Here is a 12,312-nt window from a genome sequence, read left to right as displayed (position 1 = left end):
CCACCACCAATTAGTGCGCCCCGCCCACTACGTGTGAAATAGTGGGGGAACGTCACCGCCCACCTTAGCAGAACGAAGAAGAACACTATCTCCAATTTTTGGCTAGGTTGCGTCGTACTTAAAAATAGTATCTTCGATGTAACTATAATTATAAAATATTGAATATTTTAATTTTAAGTCGGTGAATTAGTAAAAATGAATTCCCCGAGTCCATCGGAGGCATTCAAAGCGCGGAGAATTACGTGCAGATCAAATTCAATGAAAATGCAGCCGTCGGAATTCGGATTGTAAATGTTCGCGGTGCAATTAGGAAGCTTTGTCGCTTAATATTTAATAGGCGAAGCGGTTTCCGAGCTTCCTCGAAAATAGTTTGATGAACCGTATTTTATGAAAGACTTGGCTTTCAATACAAAGGCGTCCGCGCGACATTTTCATCGCGAGATATAGTACGTACGTCCGCCAAAGGCACAAAGCATTCTGTCCGAAATAGTCCGTAGACTAAAAGCTATCGTAAAAGAGCGTCACTCGACCACACGCGGACGTTCGTTCATCGGTGAACGGCGTTTTTAAAGCACGCTGGCCGAGTTTCTTTGTGGGTCGCACTTTGGGGACACACGAAACCACAGACAATGTTAATTTTTGCCATGATGTAAATGCGAATGCCTCTCTTTCTCTCTGTTCTCTTTTTGTACTTCTCCGCAACTGTGTCGAAAATTGTGGCTGCGAGCTCATAGAGCGAATGACCCGTTTATCGACCATGGGCTTTAAAATTAGTGGAATTGCTCTTTAATTCTTTCTGTAATTAACACTAGACCTATCAGATCATTACGGATGAAACTTGACAAATGGTACACAAGGTTCATACACATTTGTCAAGGTTCATATTTAACCCTCGCAAGGTAAAGTCTAATAACACATAGGGTAAAGTGCCCAAATATGAACCACTTTTTGTTGGTCATTTTTTATTGATATAATAAGAATATTTTCATGAGAATTGATTGTATAGATATCTTTAGCGGAGCACATATTACAATGGGAGCTGCACAAAGTCTAAATAAAATCAATCTTGTCATTTTTATAAGGGAACATGTACCAGTTACGTTTAAGGCTTCTGCCCACAATGTGTGGAGACATTATTTTAATGCGGTATTATTAATAATACTCACTTTTCCATCGGGACTGCATACTTTGATACCCGCGAGCGAGACTATCAGGAGAACGGGCGTAGACCGATCGCTGTACTGAAAAGAAAGGAAAAATTTTTATACTGCAAATTTGGAAGAATTTACTGTATATTGGATGAATTAAATTATGGAAAATTTCTGTCACTATTTTTGGATTAGGAAGGCACCGGGCAATATGAAATAGTTGGTAGTGGGGGAACCAATGCACTGGTATTAGGAGTCGTAAGTAAATAATGTAAAAATAAATATTCACATAAGTCTGGTCATAAATAAAAAATGTTTCCATTGATTGCAAGACACAGGAGGCAAATAGAAATTTCTTTTTTCTATTAATTGTGTTATTAAGCTGAAATGAATACACTGATGTCCTTAAATCTTCTTAATTCGTCCACTGTCTTAAATTGTATAAAATCCGCAGTCTCTCTAGTCGTAACAGAGTAATAAATTTCGCATGGTTAATTTGAATTTTGTCTACAAGATTTTTTTAATATAGCCGGTGACAGCTACTTTCAGGCGAGTGCCGAAAAGCTCGGGGCCATTTGCCACTTTCTCGATTAGAAAGATGGCAAAGCGAGCGGCACGATTGAATGTAGCACTGGCAACGACAGAATATTCCCTATTTCCCGTCGGAGGCACAGCTCATTGTCTTAAAAACCTACTGAGGTGGTTAGACGTAGCCTGAGTAGGAGAAAGGGGGATCGTCGGCACAATTACTGTAAAGCAAGGGATGGTTTTCGATAACGGACGCCCGGCGCTCTCTTTTTATACGGGGTGACCCGCGAAGTCTTTTCTTCGTTTTCGCTGCCCGTCACCCGTTGACTTGACAGCTGTCAGCTTTTACGGAATGAGAAATGAGAGATCATTGTTCTGAACAACGCGCGCACGCGTGTTGCCAGACATTTGTTAATTGGCGAGGGACGGAATGAATAATCCTCGTCGTTTTGTAATTATTATTTTCCTAGGTGCAGATCATTCGTCTTTATTAGGTTCACTTTACCGGCAGAGTTCATAAAAATTTATAAGAAATCAAAGATCCGTAAAAGAACAATTTTCGCTGCAGTCATCTGTACAATAAGATGCAATTTTCAGCAAGTCAAAATTTACAGATCAATTTTTAGCTACTCGCATTTACTGGCAATCTTAACACTTTAAATTTAATATTCCGAGCAGAAACAAAGCTGTAGACTGCACTGTAGTTATTTTATTCATTAATAATTTGTTTGAAAACCACGTTAAAACCACGCTTGTATTAAAATGAGCTACAAAGGGGAATATAATTGTTTTCCTGGTCCTCCCAAAAATTTAATATAAATTTAAATGAAATCATGACATTAGTGACTATAAGAATAAAAGCGTGGAGCTTTTATTTGAGTGGATTAAAATTCGATCAACGACGACACGGCAAGCTAATATAGCCGTGGTGAAACCTGTAAAAAATTCTCGGTAGAACAAAAAGCCAATTGGACGCAACGAATTTTTCGGAGTTGCAGTAATAAAAATAACGCTGCACAGTTCGATAAACCTGGAGGATTCTCGGTATCTCCGTTATCGGGAGTAGCGGGGCCGTTATCGGCAAAGAAAGGATCCGCCGAATTTATAATAGGAACGTGTCACGGTTCGTAATTGCAGTGAGTGCAAAACGTGGTATCCGGTCTCGAAGCGGCTTCGTCTCGAAAACGCAATATCCCTAATGCACACACGAGGCCGGAATCAATTCCACTGACCCAGTATACCGTCGTCCATGTTTTCCCCTCAATTACGATTGACCGCATCAAGCGGGACATATCAAAGCAAGCGGCCTGATAGACGAATCCCGACGCGCGTGGGTGGCAAAGGTGGGTAACAAAGATCACGGGGTTTATTCGCGGACACCCGTTGGTTCGGTCACCTTTGTTCGCCGGGGGTGATTAAAAAGTTGCTGAGTGAGTCGTGTCGACAGGAGGATACGGGGCGAAGCAGACATGAAGGGTGGAAGCTGAAGATCGAGGAGGAAGAGACAGAAACGGGAAAGGGGGAACCGCGTGGGTACCCCGATCCGAAATACGGCGAAAGGCGAACCCGAGTCTTCGTCCTATATCGGAACAAAACTGTACGAAGACGGAGAGGGAGCAGAATCAACTAATATTTAATATATAAAAAAAACTTTTTAAAAACCACGCTTATATTAAATTGCACTAAAAAGGAGAAAATAATTTTTTTAGACATTAGCGACAATAAATAAAAGCGTGGAGCGCTAAACTATATTGAGGCAATCTTCATGGGCGCTCCACGCTTTTATTTATTGTCGCTAATGTCTAAAAAAATTATTTTCTCCTTTTTTGTGCATATTGATATAAGCGTGGTTTTTAAAAAGTTTTTTTATACATTTTTTAAATATTAGTTGATTATTGCCCTACTCTGAGAGGGAGCCGAGAAGAAAATATAAGGGTGTCTCACTCGATTTTGACATCTCGATTGTTGTTTTTATGCAAAATAGATATATTTTACAACGATTGTGTGCAGCAGGAGTTAAATAAAAATTCACTGGATCCGTTAACGGATTCTTTACATTGAAAACGTGATAAGAATATCCTTAGATTTTGCTAATCTTTCACTGTTTTATATTTCTCCCCGACTGTATATAGGGGATGAAGAAGATATAGACTTTGTTGGACGTCCAGAAAAGGAGGGCTAGAAAAAGAAAGGGAGAGTGATACATATATTTCGACAAAAAAAATAGCTATGCGAGTGGCACAGAGAGTGACAGGGACGAAGAAAACGGATAAAGAAAGAAAGAAACATAGTGAAAAAAGAGAGAGACGTATAAAACGTAGAAGGAGAAACGAAGACAGAGAGTGGAATATGAAATTCAAGCAAGAGAGGAGGGGTAAACGTAGAAGAAAAAATGAGGGAAAAACACGAAGAAAGCTGCGTCATAAAAAATGGAAGTAAAAAGCGCAGGAGACGAATGCAAAGGACAGAGACAGGAGGTGGTCGGCGGTGGGAGAAGGGCGGAGAGGGTGAAAGAGATGCAGGAATAACAAAAGGCTGCGGAAGAAAGGGTAAAAAGCGCGGGATAATTCCTACTGGATGTGTGGAACCATTAAGCGCAACACGGCGGCTACAACCCCGGTATAGGCTTTTGGTGTGATCACATAACATTTTCTTCCTGTTTAAGTCTCTTGTGTTTGCTGGCACGCCAACCACCATCCCCCGCGCGCGCCTTCCATAGAACCGTCGCCATTCCCCGCTTCTTTCTTTTTCCTCCGGTTCTCTACTTGCCTTCTACTACCCTCTCTCCACCGCCCAAGGTTTTTCTTTCCTTGGAAATGTACCGTGCATCTGTCACTGCTCACCCAACTTTGCATAAATTGACACTCACTCGATTTACCTCAGCCAGTGTCGTTTCCTTCGCCCTTCGTGTCGCTGATGCTCTCGGCTCTTTAAATTGTACCCTACTTTCTCACACGGTGACGCCCGTTCGCGTTGCAGTTATTAGGCTGCGTATATTTCTGTCGAACTAGGTACGGTTTTTCAATTTTTTACCAATTCTGCACATAATTACGAAAGTCGTCCAAATCATATAAATCATATTGAAAGCACAAGCACTATCCAACTTCATTTAGTTTGCAATAATGTGATGTGAAATATCTGATGAACTCAATTTCTTTATATTTTGATTTGGACCACTTTCATAATTGTGGGCATTATTGAAATTTCCTAGTGGTGACATTTGTGCAACTTTATGTTATTAATAGGCTGTGGATGTTTATGCAATTTGCAATTTTTGTAGTAGCCTTTTTAGATCTGAAATAAATGAAAATCGTACTAAATTCTGTCGTATTTTGTATCCTAGCATTTTTTGAAAATTTTCAAAAGCATAAATTGCATAAAGATCCGCAGCCTAATTAGTCTATCACTTTATGGTTGGCTTTATTACTATTTTGCATCCATATTTGTATTATTTTTGCTATTTAAATTAATTCTTTTATCACCTGTGCAATGCACAGAGGATAGTTAACATTTTCGAATTTAATTTCGATGTTCGGAATAATGAGAAGGATGAGTAGAGACTTGTTTATTGAACTATGCGAAAATTGTTCGCTTGTTTCGGTCATGGGATAATTTGATCCACGGTCGAACTTATCAAACTACTTTACGAAATTAGGAACAAGAGCCTGCTGTGCGGGAGGTGATTGCACGTGTCCAGATTGGAAGACACAGGAGCGTACCTGGCCTCTTGAACGAGGCGGAATTGGGAATTAATTGGTTTGTCGTCTGCAGATTCGCTCTTTACCATTTTGCAGTAGAACACAGACCATCGAGTCCCCTATGGAAATTAGCTTTCCCAACAATTACACGTTCAAAGTAAGTTCACGCCATTTTCACGACAGTTGCTGGTTTTATTAGCTTTACAAAATTACGAAGAATTGCATCTATACAGCCTGAATTACAATTATAATATATTATGTCTGGTTTAATCAATTTATACAATGTTTCGCCATAAACAGAAAATGTTTAAGCTCATCAAAAAATCGAATTTTCTAATTCTTTCCTGTCTGAACATAAAAATACGAATTTGCAGAATAAATATAGAGCCACAAGATTTTAGCGACAGGATTGTCGTTCGAAATTTTAAAAATTCTAATTTCCTAAATCTTTTCTGTCGGAAGATAAAAATACGAGTCTACAGAATAGAGCCACAAGATTTTAGCGATTATTATTCGCCGGTTCGCCTTATCTGCGATACTTTTAAATACCGGCAGCCATTAAATCCGTCACGGGCAATAAAGGGAACGGTTATGACCGAGTGCCGATTGTCAGTGAGTCAGAATCGTGACTCAAAGTATCGACTACGTGAAGGGTGAGAGAGGGATGTTATTTTCTTGGTCTCGTAAGACCATGTCTCTCTCGTCTTGTCACGACGACTGCTCACGGCTCTCTGAATTTATCAGCTGGGGAATCGTTTCTACAAATACGGCTCAAATATCATATGGGGGTGCATATCAAGCGTCATCCCCTCAATGATCAGGAGGCTGCGGAAAGGAGAGCACTCGAGGCTTCCGAGCATGAAAACGAAGGGTGAATACGCCTGATGAGAACGAGAGCATTGATTCAAACTTCCGCGCTTCTTTCGTGTTCGCCGGTTTTTGTAGAACCATCAACCGGATTTTTAAAAGCGAGTCGCGTGAGCAACGGAAATTAGGAGCATTGTAATTCACGTATATCATTCTCGCCATCTCTATTTCGTCTTACTTTCGCACGCCTGTTGTGTGGGAACTTTATTGTGCGACCATTAATCGCAGATCTGTGGGAAGTTTGAAAATTGACAATTATCGAAACAATTTCTCCAGTCTAATATTTATTTCCATAAAAATAACTTTGTAGATTGGCTGGTAGTAAAAGAATTTTTAAACGTATATAATTTTCGCCATCTCAATTTCTATTATCGAAACAATTTCTCCAATCTAATATTTATTTGCTTAAAAATAACTTTGTAGATTGGCTGGTAGTAAAAGAATTTTTTAAGTCGATTATTTATTCATTTCAAAATGGAAGAGATCGTAAGACTGTCAAGAAGAATTGGATACGAAGCGAATAATTAACTATGGGTTAATTTATATTCCATATATACATTTGAAAATGTTCTAACAAATTTCTAAGAGCAGTGCAGATAAATTGATCGCGATTCCTGCAGCTCTATTAGCAGATAAGAATAATTTGATGAACGCGATGAATATGAAATTCGCGCCGGTGTTTCGTAAATATTCGATAGATCGTATCGTAGAAAGATTATCTTTGGTTCAGGCATATATAATTTATCAATTGGTTTTCAAAGGTTGGTCTTTCACGTCGGCGTATTGAAAGTCGACTGCGCCTGCAGCTGCTTTCAAAGCCGGGTTTGGGGCTAGCGAAAACGCTCGAATAGCCAATCGGTAATTTACTGATCAACTAATGGCTAGAACGGTTTAAAGGACCTTTGAGACCGAAAATTCATTCGACGAATAACTCGAAACCGAACCGAATATAAATTCTTCCGGCTCGAGTGTCCCGAAGAAAAATATATGTATATTTCATGCCCGTAGAACATCTATAATAACACAGGAATAAATTTGAATTGATAAGAGTAGAAACGTAGACCAGACTACGAATTATACATATATAAATATTTATTTCCTGTCATCCGGTATGTATATTAATATTTATCTTCATACAAGCCACGTTTATATTACTTCTTCCTCTGCATTTACAACCACAGAAATTGCATAGTGATTCCAGGAGAATAAGGCAGTCATTCGACGGATTTTTGTAACTTTTTTTCTGATATCGAACTCGTAAATCAATATTTTGTCGTATCGTGGTTTTTCTCCTTTCTACCATTCAATGTATCGTATTTTCCATTATACGGATCGAAACAATGGAAAACATTTTATGGAAGTATTTGTTGGCCATTGTGTGTATGTGTACGTGTGTGTGTGTATGTTTTTCTATTGCAGTCTGCATTTTTTAACTGGTGCGGATATTTTCTGGCTGCCTTTGTTTCGTTGCATTGATCCTGGAAAACACACCGCCATGCGTCTATACAAGCCTTTAAAATATGGCGTCGGGAATACAATACAGATAAAGAGATTTATTTGCGAACCGAGGGACCTATTGTCCACGGGAAAACATTTTTTATTAAATAAATAATTCGCGATATCTGATTTCCGAATGTTTTCAAATGAATGCTAGATTGATTTATTAATATTCCACTTCATTTTGTTGCTGTGTTTGCGGACTATAATATTAGGGTTTTATAAGATATTGAAAAATTTACTTGAGCTTGTGCTTTCAAGATGGACATTTCAAAATTTTAGTGTAGACTGTTTTATCACTGTAGGCACAGATATAAAAGTTAAAGAAAATTTCCATCACTGCTTTTCCCAATTCTGAGCAATAGAAATTCTTAAAAAATTTGCTATACATGCTGTAGTAAGCTAATCCCTCCATCTCAAAAACATTTACCACTTAGAAAACAAACACGGCTCATATAGATAAAAATAAAATTCTTGGATGCATTTGAAAAAGGAACTAAGCAAATTCCCTCTTGTTCGAAACATCAGGATCACTGTGTTAAATCACGGTTAGTGATTTTTCACGTCATCGCTAATAGAAACACATAAACGCGTATGGTGGGGGGGGGGGGGGGTGAAAAAAACGGAGAAGGGTTGACAATCGAAGCACAGGAGAAGCAGAATCGGTTTAATTTCCGTCCGGCGTTTCCGATATCTGGCCAGTTCTGTCAGACGTCAGTACATTTCATAATAGTGGATTAAAACCAACGCTGCGCGCCGACCTTCGGAGAGCTTTTCGTCATTCATCCACTCCGTTACATCGTTTTGCTTTTATTTCGAGCTGGACACCAACGCGGCATAGTTCTGTCGCGTTTTTCGAGAATGTTTTTTTCCTCCCACGCCCTCTCCCCCCCACCACCTTTCTTCACGCTTGTTGAACAGGACCGTGTATGATTTAATACCGGCGCCGGGGACACGTTACGTTTAAATTACTCACACCTCCCCTCCCCTTCTTTTTTACTTCGAATTTATCGCTAAATGTTTTTAACCTCCCCCCCCCCCGTATGTATCGCTGATTTACCCGGCAATCGGATGACAACGCTTGATTCCCGGTCGGACCTTTTCGCTTGTTCCGACATTTCGCATTTTGAATGTTTTTATGGTTACAGCGGAGTTCATTTTTTATTGTCACGAAAATCTGATGGAAACGCTTCGAATTGTTTGGAACTGAGCGATCAAATATATTGTGCACGTTGATTTATTTTATGATGAAATTTTTCGTGCGTTTTTGTGTACAATTATTTAGTATATTCCTGGTGGCGATTGGGGAAATTTCTGGGTAAACTTCACTTTATCGGACTCAAAATTAGTATCTTCCTCTACTGTACTAGATTATAGTACTGGATTATATAGCAAATATATCATAATTCGTAGGAGAAAGGCAGAATTTTTTGAGTCCGGTAATAGTAAAAAGCAGCCAAATTCGTTAATTTTTTCATGGATATCGCGAGGTACGTTTTTCATACTGCTGGTCTTGACAATCCACTAAAACGTTTCTTCTCTCCCCACTCCTCGTCCACTCTAGAGCTTGGTGGGGGAAAACAGAAAGTTTGTGTGTCGAAGTATCGCGCGCATTAACCTCTTTGGCGCAGGGGAATATCGTTCGAGGAAGTAATTTTCCGCTGTTATCGTGGAATTATTTCTCATAACAGTGTGGTAATTTCTCCTGAGACAGAGAGGGGAAAAATGAGACGAAGAAGGAAAAGAAGTAGAGGATGGAAACCAGTGGAAGCGGTCCCTACGAGAAAATAATTTTCCACCCCAGCCATGATATAATTGTTACTCGTCCTCCGGCCCGCCGCATCGAATTTCAGTTAGCCACACCACCACGGAAATAGACAAGTGACAGAGGTACAGCGGAATTTAATTTTGTTTCGAGATGCACGAGCGCCAACCTCTTTATACATACATACATACGCGCGTGCGTATATGTATACATAGACAGCAGGGAACAGAGAGTCGGACAGACACGGGACACGTACACGACACCCGGTGTTTATGTATGCGTGCCGCCGACGCTTCGCTCGGTTGCGCGAGCTTTTAAATGAAATCAATTATCGCGCGCTCGCGAATAATAATTATTATGCGGACGGTTTGCACGAAGACGAAGAAATAATTTTGACGCCGTGACGACTCGGCTGATTGTTACTCTTCTCCTCGTTATATCGTCCCGGGTCTGTCGCTCGGATACGCGCGAGCTTGTTCAATGTAATTGAAAAGTGGACGGGAACTTCGGCGCCGCGACGAGAACGCTCTATTATAATTACAATTAAGTGATCGAAATTTCATAATATCGACCTAGCGACTCCGTTCGACGCACTGCTAATTGATCGCGGGGGGATGAAGACCGGAGAAAATGCTGTCCGTGCGAGCGTGGACGTGGAATTAGTAAACATTGGAAGAAATGAAGGAGGAAGAAATTCTGGGAGGAGTGAAAGGAATGAATTCGTCTTATTTCTAAAATTGAAAGCATTCAATTATTTAATTTACGATTATCAGGGGTGCAAAGCTGAGTGCAGTTATAGTATATTAAAAATTGCTATAACTATAAATAAATTGCATAAAATGTAAAATGTCAGTTCCAGTGCTCCTAACGTTGAATGAAGGAAGTTGTAGGCGACGCAGGATGCGGAATTTCGCGTGCACCGATCCGATATCAATCGCTGTTTATCCGGGGCCGTGTAAAATCTGTGTGCCTCTAGAAAACGTTGTTGCAGAATTGACGGTTTCCGAGAACACACGTTTTCCAGAGGGTTCCCGGGTGGCAGGAGGAGGCTAGGGGTAGGGGAAGGGTACACATGGTAGTTAGATGGGGTCGGCAGTTCGAAAGTTTGAACGCATCCTATCTAGAGCCGATTAATGGACATATCCGATATTGCACGGCTGCATGCCCGCAAGTATTAAATGTTACAAGCCCAGAAATAGCGTGGGCTCGTGTATTCGGCCGCTTACACGTGTTTACGTACTGTGCCGATTTCCAGGGAAAATAGGCGGACTTACAACTATACACAGCGGCAAGGGAACGTTGCCATGGGAATAAGCCCAGCGTCCTCTAATAGAGATGGATTTCTGCGTCGAAGACCTGGCCGTATGACAGACAAGCTTTCGAAATTCTGCATCGAATGCCTGCCTGCGCTGCTGGCTTCCACGATTTTAAGCGTATTTACTCTTCTGCACCCAGCCTTTTTATCGGCCGTCCACTGTCGCAAACGAGGGGTCGAATGCTGTCCATTATGACAGATTTAGATTCTTCTGCGCAGATTATACAGGCATCCATTGTGAAATTTTGAGCTGAATTTCAATTTTTTATGATTTTTACGATTTTCTACGTGAACGATCCAGTTTTCACCGATTGTCCCTCTGGCACTTTTCATCCTTGAGACGAACAGAATACGATACGACCAAAAAACATGTTTGACCTTTTAACCTTGCAGTTCAATTTATTCCTATACACCCTGTATAAAGAGTAGTGGTGACCAAGGTACATTTTGGAATAGTTTTGATTCAACGATTGGCTCAAATAAAATTGAATAAAAATTACAAAAATGGAGAATGCCAATGAATGATTGGTGGTCCGGAGACGAAGGTAACCAAATTATATTTTGGAGTATTTTAGAATATTTTTGATGAAGCAATGGGCCTGGATAAAATGGAATAAAAATGACAAAAATCGAGAATGAATGGTGACTGTCAATGAATGTAACCAAAGTATATATTTTGGTTACATGATTGGTGATCCGGAGATGAAGCTAACCAATTATTAGGATACTTTTTTGCGTATTTCGTTGAGCAATGAAATGCACGCTATCGGAGTGAATGCAGGTTGTTAGACTACACGGAAATGCGTCGATAAAAAATGAGTGGTTGATGCACGATTCGATCACAGCATTCATTCGACCCGATCGGTACGAGCGACTGGCACTTTGGCTGAAACGCTGGGGCTATTTATCGGCGTAATAGGGCGAAACGGAGCAGTCATCAGCTGATTGATACGTCGACAGCTCCGAAGGGTTTCTACATGGCCTAGGTCTCCCTCAAAACGTATTTGCTTTATGCCGACTCCCACGCGGCAATATTATTTACTTCGAGCCACTTAAAATGCTGTCCGAATATATTTTCAAGCATTTATTTCGATGAGTAAGAAATGTAAGAGCAGTTAAAATTCATACTTCACTCACAGCCTGTTAATTACGATTTTTAATGATTGCGTATTCCACTCCAATTTTTATTCTGCTCGGGGTTCCGCAGTCTAGTAATTACTTTTCCAGGCAAACGTAGAATATGATTCATTTCCATGTATTTCATATTATTTACTTCGAGCCACTTAAAATGCTTTCCGAATATATTTTCAACTATTTATTTCGGATGAGTAACAAATGTAAGAACAGTTAAAATTCATACTTCACTCACAGCCTGTTAATTACGATTTTTAATGATTGCGTATTTCACTTCAATTTTTATTCTGCTCGAGGTTCCGCAGTCTAGTAATTACTTTTCCAGGCAAACGCAGAATATGATTCATTTCTATGTAAGGT

At 40.0% G+C, this 12,312-nt stretch overlaps 1 protein-coding gene across 11 annotated transcripts in view; it reads right to left on the bottom strand.

Moving 5' to 3' along the window:
* LOC143217291 (EGFR adapter protein) overlaps positions 1 to 12,312 on the bottom strand; it is a 209,521-nt gene that overhangs the window by 91,209 nt on the left and 106,000 nt on the right. For 6 of the 11 annotated variants that reach the window (XM_076441389.1, XM_076441391.1, XM_076441392.1 and 3 more), the window contains one exon: positions 1,167 to 1,236. In XM_076441389.1, the coding sequence (XP_076297504.1) occupies positions 1,167 to 1,236 (70 nt within the window). Of the gene's footprint in view, positions 1 to 1,166; positions 1,242 to 12,312 lie in introns of all 11 variants that reach the window. The other 5 variants (XM_076441394.1, XM_076441396.1, XM_076441388.1 and 2 more) reach the window with 1 other exon arrangement.

The sequence above is a fragment of the Lasioglossum baleicum genome, chromosome 16 (genome assembly GCF_051020765.1).
Source record: "Lasioglossum baleicum chromosome 16, iyLasBale1, whole genome shotgun sequence".
Taxonomy (NCBI): domain Eukaryota; kingdom Metazoa; phylum Arthropoda; class Insecta; order Hymenoptera; family Halictidae; genus Lasioglossum; species Lasioglossum baleicum.
Note: the sequence above shows the minus strand (reverse complement) of the source record. Positions and strands in the feature narration are given on the sequence as shown.